Source organism: Dendropsophus ebraccatus, chromosome 2 (genome assembly GCF_027789765.1).
Source record: "Dendropsophus ebraccatus isolate aDenEbr1 chromosome 2, aDenEbr1.pat, whole genome shotgun sequence".
NCBI classification, from domain to species: Eukaryota; Metazoa; Chordata; class Amphibia; order Anura; family Hylidae; genus Dendropsophus; species Dendropsophus ebraccatus.
Genome location: NC_091455.1, coordinates 50,104,044 through 50,121,594, shown reverse-complemented (window position 1 = coordinate 50,121,594; position 17,551 = coordinate 50,104,044). Strand labels below are relative to the sequence as shown.

At 44.4% G+C, this 17,551-nt stretch overlaps 2 protein-coding genes across 7 annotated transcripts in view; one reads left to right on the top strand and one right to left on the bottom strand.

Annotated features, from left to right (window-relative positions):
* Window positions 1–421: 421 nt before the first annotated feature.
* Window positions 422–16,603, bottom strand: COPS5 (COP9 signalosome subunit 5). The gene is made up of 8 exons (XM_069957527.1): window positions 16,419–16,603; window positions 9,448–9,682; window positions 8,339–8,467; window positions 7,891–7,956; window positions 7,396–7,481; window positions 5,357–5,468; window positions 2,411–2,559; window positions 422–750 (listed from the first exon to the last, which is right to left on the bottom strand). The coding sequence occupies exons 1-8, from the start codon at window positions 16,556–16,558 to the stop codon at window positions 666–668; spliced, it is 1,002 nt and encodes a 333-aa protein (XP_069813628.1). The 5' UTR covers window positions 16,559–16,603; the 3' UTR covers window positions 422–665.
* Window positions 16,299–17,551, top strand: part of CSPP1 (centrosome and spindle pole associated protein 1) — a 65,264-nt gene continuing 64,011 nt past the window's right edge. For 3 of the 6 annotated variants that reach the window (XM_069957516.1, XM_069957520.1, XM_069957513.1), the window contains exon 1: window positions 17,354–17,510. In XM_069957516.1, the coding sequence (XP_069813617.1) occupies window positions 17,483–17,510 (28 nt within the window). In that variant the 5' untranslated portion in view covers window positions 17,354–17,482. Of the gene's footprint in view, window positions 16,619–16,787; window positions 16,877–17,352; window positions 17,511–17,551 lie in introns of those variants that run through there. The other 3 variants (XM_069957514.1, XM_069957518.1, XM_069957515.1) reach the window with 3 other exon arrangements.

Genomic DNA, 17,551 nt, shown 5'->3' with positions numbered 1-17,551 from the left:
TGCACAGGGTGTCTCAGGCCCGAGACCTGAAGCAATAAAAATTTATGAGACGTCGAAAATGTAAATACCACCGACAGCATAAATCAGTAGCTAATTTTTGGGTAAACTGGGGCTTGTGCAAACATTGGGGGTGATTTATCAAACATGGTGTAAAGTGAAACTGGCTTCGTTGCCCCTAGCAACCAATCAGATTTCACCTTTCTTTCCTCACAGACTCTTTGGAAAATGAAAGGTGGAATCTGATTGGTTGCTAGGGGCAACTGAGACAGTTTCACTTTACTCCATGTTTGATAAATCTCCCCCATTGTGCACCAGAAAGATTGCATACAAGAATAGGATTGTTCTAGTAGGAGTAAAGACCTCTTTTGACCAATGTACAGAATTTGCTATGATCCCTTTTACTCATTTGAAGAAAACAATCTTGTACTGTTTGCACAAAGGTTTTATTTGCACAGAAAGCAACCCTGTTGAAAATGTTTGGTACTGCTGAAAAGTAGTGAAAATTTTCTATGCTTTCTGTTGCGCCAACAAGGGAAGTAAGTGCTATCTGGTGACATCTTACAGCTTCTGCATAAAAGAAGCAACTTACTGGCAGAAAAAAAATAAAATAAAAACAAAACATATATAGAACAACAAAAAAACACAACAAACAGCGGAGGATCGGCTTATGAGGTGTTAATTTGATTAAACAGTTTATCTTTTATCACTTGTGACATCAAGCCGTGGATTGCTTCAATTGTTGTTTTGCAGCTGAAAAAAAGGGAAAAAACAAACAATGAGTGATCAAAAAATGCTTCACGGTGAAACATGATCAAAGGTAAACGTTGGGCACAACAAAATAAATGTTTGTTTTTTTTTTAATTCAAAGTTATACAGATTTGTAAATTAATTCTATAAAAAAAAAAATCCCAAGTCTTTCAGTACTTATCAACTGCTGTATGACTACTGTATTTGAGTGGAGAGGCGCAAGCCCTCCCATTCAAACAGATAGGCAGTATTGGCGCAGAGTCCTCGCGCGGGGGTTCCACACAGAATTTTGGCACTGATTCTGTAGTGTAAACGGGTCCTAAGGGGTGTATTTTTTACAGTCTGACACAGTGCTCTCTGCTGCCACCTATGTCCGTGAAAGGAACTGTCCAGAGCAGGAGAGGCTATCTATGGGGATTTGCTGTTATGAACAGTTCCTGACATGGACAGAGGTGGCAGCAGAGAACCATATCCAGTTGGAAAGAATACATCACTTCCTGCAGGACACACAGCACCTGATAATTAGTGGAAGACTTAATATTTAATAGAATTATTCATAAATTTGTATAGCTTACGGACACCAGCTAATTTGAAAAAAAGTTTTTGCAAAAGTACTATTTTAAGGCCGTGTAAACGTTTGCTTATTTGTCGACTGATCACTGGCTATATTGCACAGAAGGATCAGTGCCCCATTTGGCAGATAATCTCTCTGTGTAATAGGGTCTTTACCATAAAATGTTAGGATCCGCCGGCAAACCAGGGAATAAAGTACACAGCTGAACATGTCTTCCACCTATATCCTGTGATTGTTAGGGGTCTTAAAGGGGTATTCCCCCCAAAATTATTTTTGCATTAATACATTGCCCACCCATAGCTTTCCATCTTTCCAATATAAAGTTATTATGGATTCTGTACAGTTTTGCTGTTATCTAGATGCATCCACCCCCATGGATTGCATAGAATCATCAGCTCTCAGTCCACTCCGACACGGCTCTGTGCTCCTGGCCCGCACCCTCCGAGACGGCATCACGTGTCCTCAGTTTCTTCAATGGGCCGGGCTAGCGCTTCTAACCCTGCCCATTGAAGTGATAGAGGACAGTGACAGCTGCTGCTGCAGATCACCGTCTCCCTCTGTGAAAGCAGGCCGGCCACTCCCCCACCCCTGGAACTCACCCGGCACCACAATCCAGCAAATCCACCCTGCACCCCCCCCCCACCACTGCTCCTCTCCCGCACCGGTCCTCAGAACAATCATCCCCGACACAGCGGCGCTTGTACGTAAAACTCTCGGGAACGGCAGCAGCTAGAAAGGCTCAAAATACTCAGGGGGACATGGTGAGTAAGAACAGCTAGGTTTGGGGGCATTTAATTTTTTTAGCTCTTGGGGGGAATACCCCTTTAACAGTAAGACACCGACCGAACAAAACGTTTGACGTATTAAAAAATATTGCAACTAATGAGGTCCCCTGATGTACGATGTACTGCTGCCACTGCTATGCATACTCACTGAAGCAGAGCATTCATGTTTACGGAACATTTGTTGGGTGAACAAAAACTCAAGACAACCCCCTCATGTATTTGATCAGCTTAAAGCTGAGTTTACACACAGATTTCTCAGAGATGTTTAAATACATCTAAAATTACCAATATCTTGATAGAATACCTGTCTCTTGTAGCTTTGGCTAATTTGTCTTCAGACTTTCTATCATGTGTTTCTAATCCCAACATGAAGCTTCCACGACCAAGCTGAGCCTCAGATTGCTCCAGTTTCTCAGACAGGTCAAATACCTGTCCCGTTGTGTAGTCAGCGTTCTATAGGGAGAAAAAAAAACACAAATGAATAAACCTGAGAACCACCATCAGCCTCTTTCCTTAGTACTATAGAAGAACATAAGTGATGTTTGGAGCCCATGGTGTGCCCTCCTAAACCAACTTGTTCTCTACTACAACCATTTACGCCTTCCTGTACGGCACAACTTGGACAGATTTTTGCAGCCAAAGCCAGGAATTGAATTGGAAAGAGGAGAAATCTGGGTCTTTCCTTTATGAACTGTTCCCTGTTTATAATCTGTTCCTGGCTTTAGCTTAGATCAGTATAAAATGCCATAATATCTCATGGTATTGTATAACGTGTGAAACATAACACACGTTACAGATCCACTGTGATGCTTATGCTCTTCCCCAGCTATACACATAAATCACACAGGACTATAGGAGAATGCAGATTCTTGAGAAATGGTAGTCTTGATTAATTAACTTTCGCATCTTCTTTTAATTATATAGAACCATGACACAAACAATAGGAATTCTAACCAAAAGGAACAATATGAACTAAATAAAGCCAAACACATAGAACTGTGAGACTAAGGCCAAGCATGTAATACTGCTTGTATTACTGTGTATAAAGCTAATAGGGTTCTATCAAATAATCTAAATGCTATATCGGATGCAGTCGTAGAGACACAATCCTGGCCTGAGATTAAAGGTACATGACGCATTTAAGTTGCACATCCAAAATAGAAGTGCAATTTGCTGCTGCATGACAAAAGTCACAGTAACAAAAAAACATGTATGGAGGTCAATGTTCTCAAGAATGTGTGTGACTTGTGACCAAAATATCCATCAAATACGGATTTTGGGAGCCTGTTGTGTCACGGCCATGGTATGCTGCAATGTAACCATGGCGGCAAACCATTAGATGCAATGTCACAATCTATGTTACAAAACCAAGGATGCCTTGTAGCCCTGGCTTTGCAGTTGTATCTTTCAGGAACTATTTGGCTCAAAGGAAAAAAAAAATTATTTAATTAAATTCTGAAATTATTATAAGCAGACAGCAAGAAATAAAAAAACAAGTTTTACTATACAACAGAAGCAGGATGCACTGAAAACCCTGAGGATTAAGCCATGGTTATATCTATAGTCATGGTATGGAGTAAAGTTTATTTGCCCTGAAAGTTGTACATGATGATAAATGGGTTTCAGTGCTTACAGAATACAAGTAGTCTCAGCCTGTTTACCCAGACATTAATGTACATGAGGAGAGTAAGAAAGCATTACCAAACACACAATGTTTACAAAGAATTTGTCTAACCATGAAATCCCATCCAGTCCCTCGGACTGCCCCCAGCTCTTGCAGTGACCGTAGCAGCTCGGTAAACACTGCACTAAATGCTACCACCCCCTCCTTCAGGCTCCGGCATGCCATTTGATTTTTGGAAATTTCAAATTTTGTTTGATTTTGTCAGAGAATACAAGAGTATAGCAGAGCCACAAAAAAGGCGAGACAAAAGGGACTACACGTTTACCAGTCCTTAGAGTTAGTGGCCCATACCCACAAATCACTCCATGGAATGTATAGTAATCTGCATGCCTCTCACATCTAAACTCGAGCAGTCTTACATGGGTCACTCATACTATGATATTGCAACCAATGTATTGCAGTTCTATAATATCATTGTGCAGGGGGAAACTAGGGTAAGACTTCTGAAGATTACATGGGCCATAGCAGAGAGATATGCCATTGATTTCTATTGCGGGAAAACAATCCAATCGCCAGGCATATACAAAGCGCCTTTTGAATGTCATTTAGTACATGTAAGAGTACCAATGATGAACTTATGTTTATGTAAAGGAGCAGGTCTCTTGGACACAAGACACTGGGCCAGCAGCCTTTAGCTTCTCCCTAGAAAAGGACCGATCCAGGCTGTTTTCTTTTGGGAGCCCATTGTAGAAAAAGCTGGAAAGATAAATGCTGTTTCTGTAACAACTAGTGATGAGCGAATAATGAGTTATTCGAATATTCGATATTCGTACGAATATTTGAATATTCGATCGAATACACGGTCCCATTAAAGTCTATGAGAACAAGTATTCGATTAGTGAAAAAACATCTATTTGACCATTTGAAGGGTGAAACCGGAAGCTGGGGGATTTGAACGCTTATCGAATATTTATCAAATATTCGCGGGATATTTGTACGAATATCGAATATCTCACTATTCGATCTAATATCTATTCAATCAAACAGTATTCGCTCATCACTAGTAACAACTAAACAGTAAAAAGTATACTTTAACACCTGACTACCATTTACATTAGGAATACCTACTTAGATAAGGAACCCTGTAAATATTTTTTACTGTAAAGCCCATATGCTAAGTGATCACTTAGGGGTTAAACTTAAAGCGGTTGGGTCATGAGGCAAAGAAAGTAAAAATCAGATGTGTACCATATATCTATCTATCTCTCTCTATCTATCTCTCTCTGGTTTCCTCTCTAAACTGTGATTTTGCTGCTGCCATGCACCAGTGCAGACACTTTCCACAATCCTCCTTGCTTGCATCCGAATTGAAGCAGGCCTTAAAGGGGTTATCCAGCGCTACAAAAACATGGCCACTTTTCCCCCTCTATTGTCTCTAGTTCAGGTGCGGTTTGCAATTAAAATGAAATTTAGTTGGAAACCACACCCAATCTGGAGACAATAGAGGGGGAAAAGTGGCCATGTTTTTGTAGCGCTGCATAACCCCTTTAACCAAGGGCAAGACATTATCAATGTAAGCAGCACATGGGGGATTAGTAAGTAGGCAGAAGTATATGAGATACTTACTGTTAGTAGACTGGAAGAGCTTAATGTATTCACCCAGTACTTATTCCACAAAAGTTCCAGTAGCTTGCGGTCAAGAGAAGATTTGAAGTATGTCACCTCCAAAGCATAATACCTAAGTGAAGGCAAAATAACATTAACTCTTTAACCCTTTGAGGACCAGGCCCAAAATGACCCAGTGGACCGCGCAAATTGTGATCTTAGTGTTTTCGTTTTTCCCTCCTCCCCTTCTAAGAGCTCTAGCACTCTCAGTTTTCTATCTACAAGCCATGTAAGTGCTTGTTTTTTACAGGAATAGTTGTACTGTGTAATGGCGTCATTCATTTTACCTTAACATGTATGATGGAATTCCAAATATATTATTTATGAAGATATAAATAGGTGAAATCGTAAATAAGAATGCAATATGGTAACGTTTGGGGGGTTCCTGTGTCTACGTAATGCACTATATGGTAACAGCGACATGACACTATTATTTTATAGGTCAGTCCGAACACAACCATATGCAGGTTACACAGATTCTCTAATGTTATGTATATATATATTTTTATGAAATCCTTTTTTTTTGGCAATTAAATATTAATAAAATGGGCCTATTGTGACGCTTATAACAGTTTTATTTTTTCACCTACGGGGCTGTATGGGGTGTAATTTTTTCTGCCATGATCTCTAGTTTTTATTAATACCATATTTGTGAAGATCGGACGTTTTGATCACTTTTTATTGATTTTTTTTAATATATAATGTAACATAAAATCGGTAATCTGCACACTTTTTTCCCTCTTTTCGTGTACGCCGTTTACCGATCACAATGACGCTTGTTATATTTTAATAGATCGGACAATTACGCACGCTACGGCATATTATATATCTATTTATTTACTTTTATATGTTTTATTTATATAATGGGAAAGGGGGGTGATTTAGACTTTTATTGGGGGAGGGGCTTTGGGGTAGTGTAATAGTGTTTTGAACTTTTTTTTTTTTTACACTTTTGAAGTCCCTTTGGGTGACTTTTACATACACTACTTTGATTTATACACTGATCATTGCTATGCCATAGGCATAGCATTGATCAGTGTTATCGGCGATCTGCTCATTGAGCCTGCCTGTGCAGGCTCAGTGTAGCAGATCGCCGATCGGACCGCGCGGAGGCAGGTAAGAGACCTCCGGCAGTCCGTTTCAACGATCGGGACCCCCGCAGTCACACTGCGGGGGTCCCGATCGGTAAGTGACAGGGGACTCCCCCTGTCACTTATACTTAAACGCCACGGTCGCGGCGTTTAAGGGGTTAATGACACGCGGCAGCGCGATCGCTGCAGCGTGTCATTACCGGTGAGGTCCCGGCTGCTGTTTGCAGCCGGCCCCCACCTGCTATGAAGCACGCTCCGCTCCGGAGCGCGCTTCATAGCGGGAGAAACACCCAGGACGTAAGGGGACAGACTTCCATGACGTAACCCTACGTCCAGGGTTGTCTAGGGGTTAAATGCAAAGCATTAAAGACTATGGACACCTTTGGGGAAAAATGTTTTTGCTCATTAGCATTAAACAAATGTTTATTTATATAAATTGCGTAGTTTTTGAACTAAAGATACAAATTGCAATATGTAAATGACCTAGTTTGGTGCATTGGGGGTGTTCCCCAGCCCCCAACTAATAAATATTAATTCATCTCTGTTCACTGTTGTGACTTGCACAGTAACACAGCCCAGCTGCTTTACCGCCAGTGTTAGCACTGGATCTGGGAATAAGATGCTGCTAATGCATCAAACCAGCTAATTTACATATAGCTCCAGAAAGGCTCAACAGATTGGGATAGACAGGTAACATTACAAGCAGTGTCGATAACACTACAGCTCCAAATAGATTTGTATGTGCAAACCTGATTGTCCCTTTAAAGATATATCAATCACAGGCATGTGGATTTCCACAAGACCCATTCAGGTGAGTGGACAGTCACAGAAATGTTCCCAACAAATGTACTGCGTGAAAATGTTTCCTAATAATGATCTGTTTATACACTGACATAATACGTTGCTTACTGTTTACAGTGCACCCCAAAATCTTCTATTTTATTCAAGGGGATAGTCTGGTATTCTGATGGACCTTCATCTGGAGGCTTGTATCCCTAATCATCAGAAAAAAATACAAGAGTTCTATGATCACATAACTAAAGTAACACACATATATACATACAAAGAAACACACACATGAAATATGTACTGTTTAAAGAGACTGTCAGTAGGTTTATGCTGCCCTATCTAAGGGTATAGGCAGTCTGTCAATCAGCAGCTGGAGGGAGGGATGTGGTAAGAATCCTATTCTCCTGCATATTAGGAGAACGGCTGAACAAAATGATGGAAGATCTATTTAGCATTTATATCACTGTTTTATGCTGCCCTCATTTAAGGCACAATAAACCTAGTGACAGATTTCGTTTAATAAACATGCTGTCTAAATATATATTACACCATGAACATATACAAAGGCATACAAAAATTGGCCAAATCTTTAGCATCTACTACTAAACACATTACCTTTGGGTATGTCCTGAAAGCTCCAAGATTGACTTTGCCTGCAGATATTGTCCTGGTTGGATCGATCTAAGGAAGAAAATGTGATGGTTATAGGAACAATTGTCATGAAAGGATCAGTTTGTAGAAAAGCTTTCAGACTTGTAGAACTGCCTTGTAGGACTTTAAGAGTACAAATAAAATCAGAACATAAGACGTAAAGTAGGACTAGTTTTACTTCTCACAATTTCATCTCAATGTGATCCTTTTATGAGGTTGAAGACAAAATACATTATAGATTGCAAGCCCTCACGGGTAGGGTCCTCTTCCCCCAAGTACCAGTCTGCCATTTGCCTTTATGTAATGTGTTTTTGATCTTGTATTGTTCCTGTTTGTTACCCCCTCTCTTGTATTGCGCTCTGGAATCAAGGGAGCTCTATAAATAAATAATAATAATAATAATAATACTCACCACGACAGCAACAAAGGGCTCCTGGAATTGTTGATTCAGCATTTGGGTACTGACATCTATTCCTGAAAGCCAGCAGCCATAGCCAGGGTGACTGTGGTACCAGCCAATCGCATTTTCAAGTCTTCCAACCTGAGGAAGAGAAAGCGATTATAATAGAGTCTGCTGCCCTCTAGTGACACACATTTAGTGCTGGACTTTTGAGTCAAAAACAAATAGAAACATTTTTAACATAAATTGTCATGTTAAATGTTTGCTCCTTGCTCTAAAGGCCCCCATACACACATACAACATAGAAATGTAAAGGCCACATTAGCTTTGGTGCCAGGGAGAAGAAGGATGGGCAACTTGACTGCAGACTATGACTTGGGCAACTTGACTGCAGACCCATCTCTCAATTTAGAACACAAAAACACTCAGCCAAGCATGGGCGGTGGATAAGCATGTGTGCTGCAGCCTGATTCAAACTCTATAGAACTGATAGAGATACCCAAGCACTGTATTTGGCCCCATAGACATTAAATGTGTGGCAGTGTGCATACTCAATCACCCCTCCATTCAGACAAGGCCACAAGGAATCCATGCGCTCATGTCTGGTGGGGGTCTTGGTGGTTCCCTTCAAAAGGTAACCTGTCATGTACATTAACCCCTATAAGCCATCCCGAGTATCCTACGTGCAGTGTCTAAATACTGTGCCCTGCTGCTACAAGATACTGGGAAGGGCTTATACAGGTTAAGGGACCTGAAAGGTTCCTTTTAAAGGGATTATCCAGCTCTACAAAAACAGACACTCTTGTCTCCAGTTCCGGTGTGGTGTGCAATAAAGCTCCATTCACTTCAATGGAATAGAGTTACAAAACCTGCACCCAGACTGGAGACAAGAGTGGTACTGTCTCTGGAAGAAAGTGGCCATGTTTTTGTAGCGCTGGACAATCCCTTTAATGGAGAAGTGAGGTTTCGCCAACTCTTCAGATAGGCCCAAACAGACTGAAACATACAGCAATATATTATCTTTTGGATGCTATATGTTTGGATCCATATTTTCATTGGAAAAAAAAAACAGTTATGTGAAGTAAAGGCTCATAGATCTGTTCATTCCACAACAATAGTACCTGCTTTGCATTTTCTATATAGGCAGCCATATATTCATAAGCAGCGGCCTGTGCGTTCACCCGGGTTTCAGTTCCTTCAACTGGTAAAGCAAAGCTGTCCATAATAATCATGGTTTCTCCATCCACCTTTCCCAGCATCAGACCCATCACCTCCAGGTTTCCTCCAGATCTGGCATGCATCACCATCTTCAGCAGTGCCAAGGCAGATACTTTGCAGTATTTGAAGTAATGATGACTGTAAAACAAAACCAGGGTACGGTGAGAAAGCTAAATACAGGAATTCTTACATTTTCTGAGTACTGAACTAATACCCAGTATTAGCCTTCTCTATATATTTTTTTTTTTTTAGCTTCTCATGTTGTTATATAGGGTAATGAAATATCTTAAAGAGGTGGCCAGGCGATTTTAAAAAACTGTCAGCCAGCAGGGGGGAAAATAATAACCAAGCACTACTTACCACTCCCCATGCCCACGATGCACCTCCTTGTCCCCCACCAGGAAAGCATTTCCCCCTCCCGAGTTGTAATGACGTCACAACTAGGGGAAAAATGCATCACAAGTGATTGGAGTGCCGTCCCAGTTACTGATCGGCTGAGAAGATGATCCAGGAGCCTGACGGGGGTCCCAGAGCGGCAATCCGGCGCTGGACAGGTGAGTAGTAGTGATTATGTTTCCCCCCCTCCGCTTCTAAAAATCATGGCAGTGCCTGACTTCTCCTTTAAGTGAGAAGGACCAGCTGCAGAATTGACAGATATATTAGGTGCTTAGATGTTACAGACCTAAACACACAGTCGTTGACCGTTGCTTTAGGTCAGGACCAAAAGATACGATCAGCTGATGATCATCGTCTCTATTACACGGAGCAATAACTGACCTGATTTGGACGATTATCGCTCTGTGTAATAAGGCCCAGCTTCAGTAGTTTGGAACATCAATTTCAGCTGACAGATTCCTGGCTGTACAAAACAAAGAGGGGGAGACCCCGTCCCATTAATACTTTGAATGGGTCTGTATGACCTATGAAAAGTGTTTAAAATTTGAACAGTCATTAAAAAAAAAAAAAACTTTTCACATGTCACAGAGACACATCAAAAGTTTTGATCAGCCGTGACACCACCATCGATTAGATCGAGTCGAGAGAAGCAAGTATTATAGCATTTCAAGCTGGAGCACTGTCACTGTGTAAAGTAATACAGTAGCTGTATCAAACACTATTAAAACAACATCAGAGGCTGAAAAAAAATGTAATTAAGCCTCTTCCACAACATTAAAAGGAGTAAAGTAGACATTGCAGACCCCAGACTTTTAGGGATTTAAAGAGGTTGTCCAGGAAAAATAAACTTTTCCCATATCCACAGAATAGGGCAAAAGTAGAAGGTCGTGGGGGTGTCCAACCTCTGTACCCCCCCCCCAACGATTTCCATATCAAACCCCACCGACTCTACTCATTTCTAAGGAGCGACAGAAAGAGCTGAGTTCTGCAGGTGATGCAGTTATTGTCCTAAAAAACAACTTTAAGGGTCTGTCCACACGTACAGACTTGCAGCAAGTCTGTCAGGTCCTGGCAGTTCCCTGTCACTACATACTCGCAGTGGTCTGAACTGAACTTGCTCTTGTGCCCGGCCAATCAGTGGCTGCGGCTGGGCAACACACTGATTGGCCGAGCGGGAGAGCAGGACAGCGGGACTCTGTGCAGGGAGGACAGGTAACATATATACAGACACAGCAGAGCGGCAGCAGAAGGGGTTAAGGGGACGGCAGAATTACATACATGCATCGTTCGTTCAGACCGTTGCGAGTTACATAGTTACATAGTTAATACGGTTGAAAAAAGACACATGTCCATCAAGTTCAACCAAGGAGGGGATGGATACAGGGAAGGGGGAGGGGTGATAGGTTCTATACATATGCATTTATATTATTTTGGTCTAAGAACTTGTCTAGGCTGGTTTTGAAGCCCTCTACTGTTGTTGCTGTGACCAGATCCTGTGGTAGACTGTTCCACAGATTCACTGTTCTCATGGTAAAGAAGGCTTGTCGCCTCCGGAGATTGAACCTTTTTTTCACCAGGCGGAGGCAGTGCCCTCTTGTCCTTTGAGGGGGTTTTACCTGGAACATCTTTTCCCCATATTTCTTGTAGGGCCATTTATATATTTAAATAAATTAATCATATCTCCCCTTAAACCTCTCTTCTCCAGACTAAACAAATGTAATTCTTTTAATCTCTCCTCATAACTAAGATGTTCCATTCCCCTTATTAGTTTAGTTGCCCGTCTTTGTACCCTCTCCAGCTCTAGAACATCCTTTTTATGAATCGGGTTCCAAAACTGGACGGCATACTCCAGATGAGGCCGCACCAAAGCTTTATAAAGCGGTAATATTATATCCCTGTCCCGTGAGTCCAGGCCTGTTTTAATGCATGACAATATCCTGCTGGCCTTAGAAGCAGCTGACTGACATTGTGTACTGTTCTGTAGTCTATTATCTACAAGTACACCCAGATCCTTCTCTATCAGTGACTCTCCCAGAGTAACTCCCCCCAGGACATATGATGCATGCGGGTTATTAGTACCCAGGTGCATAACTTTACATTTATCCACATTGAACCTCATTTGCCAAGTGGACGCCCAAACACTCAGTGTGTCTAAGTCATCCTGTAATATCTGCACATCCTCCATAGACTGTACTGTACTACAAAGCTTGGTGTCATCTGCAAAGATAGAGTATGTAGTGACAGTGAACTGCCGGGATCTGACACACTCGCAGCGAGATTTACGCTGTGAGTCTGTACGTGTGGACCCTTAAACTTACAGCTCTGTGTCAAACTAACGGGGCTTGGAGTATCTGTGCCCTAACTCTGCAGTGAAAACTACACAGGTGCCTTAACGATCCAGCCCATGTGCTGTGCTGACACGGGTGATGAATAGTAGAAAATCTGCCTGGGGCATTCCTAATGATAAGGAGGGCAGGGAGCAGAGACAGAGAGGTGGTGCCAGCCTAATGCATATACACAATCTAGGCCACTCCAGTTTGGCACAGGGCTGCCGAACGGACCCCAGGACAGATCTTGGATTAAAGGCAGGGGGGTGTCAGATTGTGGGTACAGAGTCGCTTGAAGCGTGATTTGAAGTAGACGCATTCACTTTACAATCAGTGCAGGACTCCTATTGAAAACAAGCAGAGCTCACATAGATTCGCATGGTTTTTGGCGCAGAATCCCCATGAAACTTAGTGAAGGCGGCCTTAGGGTCAGGACTGGCCGACTCCGTTCGTCCCTGCGCGCCATTGCTTCACCCTCTGCCTGTGCTATAGACTCCATTCTATGGTCAGGCAGATTCCGCCGTCCGTCCAAAGAATAAAAAGGTTAAAGGGGTAGTGCGGCGCTTAACATTTATTCACAAAACACTAGGGATGCACGATGCACCGAAATATCGATACTACTATCGATATTTCGGGCAAAAAAACGGTTCGATACCAGGATTTCCTGGTATCGAAACTTTAATTAGCATTATAGTGCAGTTTAACAAAGTATAGAGCAGAGAACACGGCCGGCGGCTATCTGAGCGCCGGCCGTGTTCTCTGTGTGCCGCCCCCTGCTCCCACCTGTCACTTCCTCCGCGCTCTCTCTCCCTCCGTTCCCGGCGGCGCCAATTTCAAATAGCCGGCACATAGCAATTGCTAGTGCCGGCTGTGTAACTGTGTAGATGCCGCTGTCACACTTGACAGCGGCATTAACCCCTCCTGAGCCGCTCCGTATGCTGCAGGGGTCGGCTACTGTGTGTAGCAGACCCCCGCTGCCGGTGTCTCTCTGATAATAGGGTCCGGCTCAGCCAGACTCTGTTATCAGAGAGATCATTTATGTGGCATGTGGAGCTGCACGGAGGAGAGCCGGACGTCCGGGAGAGGAGGACAGAGAAGGCTGGAGGTGAGGAAGCTGAAGACGGAGAGCGGGGGTCGGGGAGAGGAGGACGGAGGAGAAGGCTGGAGGTGAGGAGGCTGAAGAGGGAGAGCAGGCGGTCCGGGAGAGAGGAGGACGGAGGAGAAGGGAGAGGAGGTGAAGAGGCTGAAGAGGGAGAGGGGGCGGTCCGGGAGAGAGGAGGACGGAGGAGAAGGGAGAGGAGGTGAAGAGGCTGAAGAGGGAGAGTGGGCGGTCCGGGAGAGAGGACGACGGAGGAGAAGGGAGAGGAGGTGAAGAGGCTGAAGAGGGAGAGCGGGTGTCGGGGAGAGGAGGACGGAGGAGATGCGGCCACTCCATCTGGCTGCACTGTGAGGTGGGGGCCGCAGGACTGTGAGGAGGAGCGGCCAGGGCCCTCAGATAACTCCGGGGCAGACATCAGTGGGGGATGACCAGGAGGTCGGCCGTGCGCTGATGGGGGAGGGGGGCTGTAACCTGCAGATTACCCTGCCGCCCAGATCCTGGTCACCAAGCCCTGGAAGCACGAAATGTGCAACTACAACCCTCATCATCCCAATAGCTGAACTGTGTGTGTTACATGACTACAGCCCTCATCATCCCAATAGCTGATGTTTGTGTTACATGAATACAGCCCCCACCATCCTCCTGGTAGCGGAAGTGTGTTTTACATGACTACAGCCCCCACCATCCCCTTGATAGCTGGTGTGTGTTACATGACTACAGCCCCCACCATCCCCTTGATAGCTGGTGTGTGTTACATGACTACAGCCCCCACAATCCCCTTGATAGCTGGTGTGTGTTACATGACTACAGCCCCCACAATTCCCTTGATAGCTGGTGTGTGTTACATGACTACAGCCCCCACAATCCCCTTGATAGCTGGTGTGTGTTACATGACTACAGCCCCCACCATCCTCCTGGTAGCTGGTGTGTGTTACATGACTACAGCCCCCACCATCCTCCTGGTAGCTGAAGTGTGTGTTACATGACTACAGCCCCCACCATCCCCTTGATAGCTGAAGTGTGTGTTACATGACTACAGCCCCCACCATCCCCTTGATAGCTGAAGTATGTGTTACATGACTACAGCCCCCACCATCCTCCTGGTAGCTGAAGTGTGTTTTACATGACTACAGCCCCCACCATCCCCTTGATAGCTGGTGTGTGTTACATGACTACAGCCCCCACCATCCTCCTGGTAGCTGAAGTGTGTTTTACATGACTACAGCCCCCACCATCCCCTTGATAGCTGGTGTGTTACATGACTACAGCCCCCACCATCCTCCTGGTAGCTGAAGTGTGCTACATGACTACAGCCCCCACCATCCCCTGGTAGCTGAAGTGTGCTACATGACTACAGCCCCCACCATCCCCTTGATAGCTGGTGTTTTACATGACTACAGCCCCCACCATCCTCCTGGTAGCTGAAGTGTGTTTTACATGACTACAGCCCCCACCATCCCCTTGATAGCTGGTGTGTGTTACATTACTACAGCCCCCACCATCCCCTTGATAGCTGGTGTGTGTTACATGACTACAGCCCCCACCATCCCCCTGGTAGCTGAAGTGTGTTACATGACTACAGCCCCCACCATACCCCTGGTAGCTGAAGTGTGTTACATGACTACAGCCCCCACCATCCTCAAATAGCTGAAGTGTGTGTTACATGACTACAGCCCCCACCATCCTCCTGGTAGCTGAAGTGTGTGTTACATGACTACAGCCCCCTGGTAGCTGAAGTGTGTGTTACATGACTACAGCCCCCACCATCCCCCTGGTAGCTGAAGTGTGTGTTACATGACTACAGCCCCCACCATCCTCCTGGTAGCTGAAGTGTGTGTTACATGACTACAGCCCCCACCATCCTCCTGGTAGCTGAAGTGTGTGTTACATGACTACAGCCCCTGCCATCCCCCTGGTAGCTGAAGTGTGTTACATGACTACAGCCCCCACCATCCCCTTGATAGCTGGTGTGTGTTACATGACTACAACTCCCATCATCCCCAGCTAGCTAGTGTTTCAATTTCTATTCTTGTGAGGTTTTTTTATGTAATTTATTCAGTATCGAATTGGTATCGAGCATTGAAAAAAAAAAAAAGTTGGTATTGGTATTGAACTCAAAATTCTGGTATCGTGACAACACTACAAAACACCACACATTACAAAGTCATACAACTTTTTAAGTGTGTTATGTGAATGGCCCCCTTTCCCGTGTTAACCCCCACCCCGGAAGTGTGGTGTATTATACTCACCGCATTTGTGCCAACCCCGGCCACCATCTTGTGACAATGACGACATCTTCAGTAGGCCGGCCGAACCGCTCCAGCCGTCCCTCATGCCGGCCCCCCTTTGCTGCGTCATCAGCTGCTCAGGCGCGATTGGCTGAGCATAACAGTGCTTAACCAATTGCGGCTGAGCAGCTGATGACGCGGCAAAGGGGGGCCTGCATGAGTGACGGCTGGAGCGGTTCGGCCGGCCTACTGAAGATGTCGTCATTGTCACAGGATGGCGGCCGGGGTCAGTACGAATGCTGTGAATATATTGCACCACACTTCCGGGGTGTGTGTGTGGGGTGGGGGAGACACAGGGGCTATTCACTTACATAACAAAGTTGTATAACTTTGTAATGTGTGTTATTTTGTGAATAAATGTTTAGCGCTGCACTAACCCTTTAATTCTTTGGGCGGACGGCGGAATCTTCCTGTGCATAGAATGCAGTCTATAACACGTGGGAGAGCAGCAGAATCCGCCGGGTTCCATAGTGCACACATACACTGGAGGAGAGACCAGAAAAGCTGCTAAGTTAAAAGGTGCCCATAGCAACCAATCAGAACGCAGGTTTCATTTTCCCAAAGGTTCAGAAAACTAAGAGCTGGAATCCGATTGGTTGCTATAGGCAACAGCACAGGGCAGAGAGAAGGGCCGCACAGCAGCGGTGTATGTGATGAGCGCTCCTTCTGTCACCACATAGAATAACATCTCATCTCCCCGGAGCACCCTGCCCGCTGTCACCCGCCCACACAGCCCGTCCATGTCTCCGGGTGTCACCACTCACTCCTTGGTCCAGGGTTTGGCAGCCAAGATCTCCTGCTGCTGTTTCTTGTCATATTTGTAGATCTCGTCAATGCTCTGCACCTCCTGCATGTTATTGGAGAGCTCCCAGGTCTTCTGGGCCACACTGCTGCCGGCCGCCATCTTACCGGAGCCGAGACGCACACCTGGGAGTGCGCATGTCAGCAACCGCTATCCGGGCAGGTACCAATAGGGGGGGGGGGGGGTCTAATACAACTCAGGTGTTTATTTCTGACAGTACGCCTACTCATACCAAATCTATACTGTGCGAGTAACAATAATATTATAGAGCTAAACACTGTAGCAGACTAGGGTGACGGATATAAAAGCGTTTATTACTGCCGCTTCCCCTTCGTTGATAATGGTATGAGCCAGTGAGCCCGAGAACATGAACTGCAGCAAGAGCTCGTTCAGAAGAGCGCCACCTACTGATAACTCCATGTAATTACATTGTAGCGCACTAGTATAAAGAATTAGTCATATTCAATTATGGAACTGTTTTATTGCTATTATTTTCATGTAAACGTGATGAACATAAAGAGGCACAGGGTGATTCTAGGGTAGAGACAAGAATGGAGCTGATAGGAGAAGGTATTCATATGGGGGGAGATTTATCAAAACAACCAATCAGATTCCACCTTTCATTCCTCACAGGCTCTTTGGAAAATGAAAGGTGGAATCTGATTGGTTGCTAGGGGCAACTGAGCCAGTTTCACTTCACACCATGTTTATAAATCTCCCCCATGCAGTCTGTTCTGGGTAGAATAGACTAGAATTGGGTTGTTAGAAGGCAGTCAAGACCCCACACAGCTCCGTCAAGAAAATAAAAAAGCTACAGGTCTTGGACTGTAGAAAGAACCTATATTTTTTCAATATAAAAGTATTTCTGTCGTAGACAAATTAGTAAAATGTATAAACTTACAAAACCTGAAAACGATATGGATTTGGTATTGGGGTAATGAATGATTTCTCTGATGTCACGCCGTACCACGACGGTGCCGAAATGAATGTGCGATAAACAAAGACTGAGGCAGCTTGATAAGTTGTATGATCAAGACACATAAAAAGACATCAGGTAGGGTTCCTACTCTTTTACATAGGTAAAACAATCTAGTA

Excerpts from the sequence above, each read along its gene's own strand:
- COPS5 (XM_069957527.1), bottom strand. The coding sequence starts at position 16,558 with ATGGCGGCCGGCAGCAGTGTGGCCCAGAAGACCTGGGAGCTCTCCAAT. Across the intron at positions 7,957-8,338 it reads AGCCCTTTGTTGCTGTCGTG|ATCGATCCAACCAGGACAAT; the intron begins GTGAGTATTATT and ends TTTCTTCCTTAG. Across the intron at positions 5,469-7,395 it reads TTTGGGGTGCACTGTAAACA|GTATTATGCTTTGGAGGTGA; the intron begins GTAAGCAACGTA and ends GCCTTCACTTAG.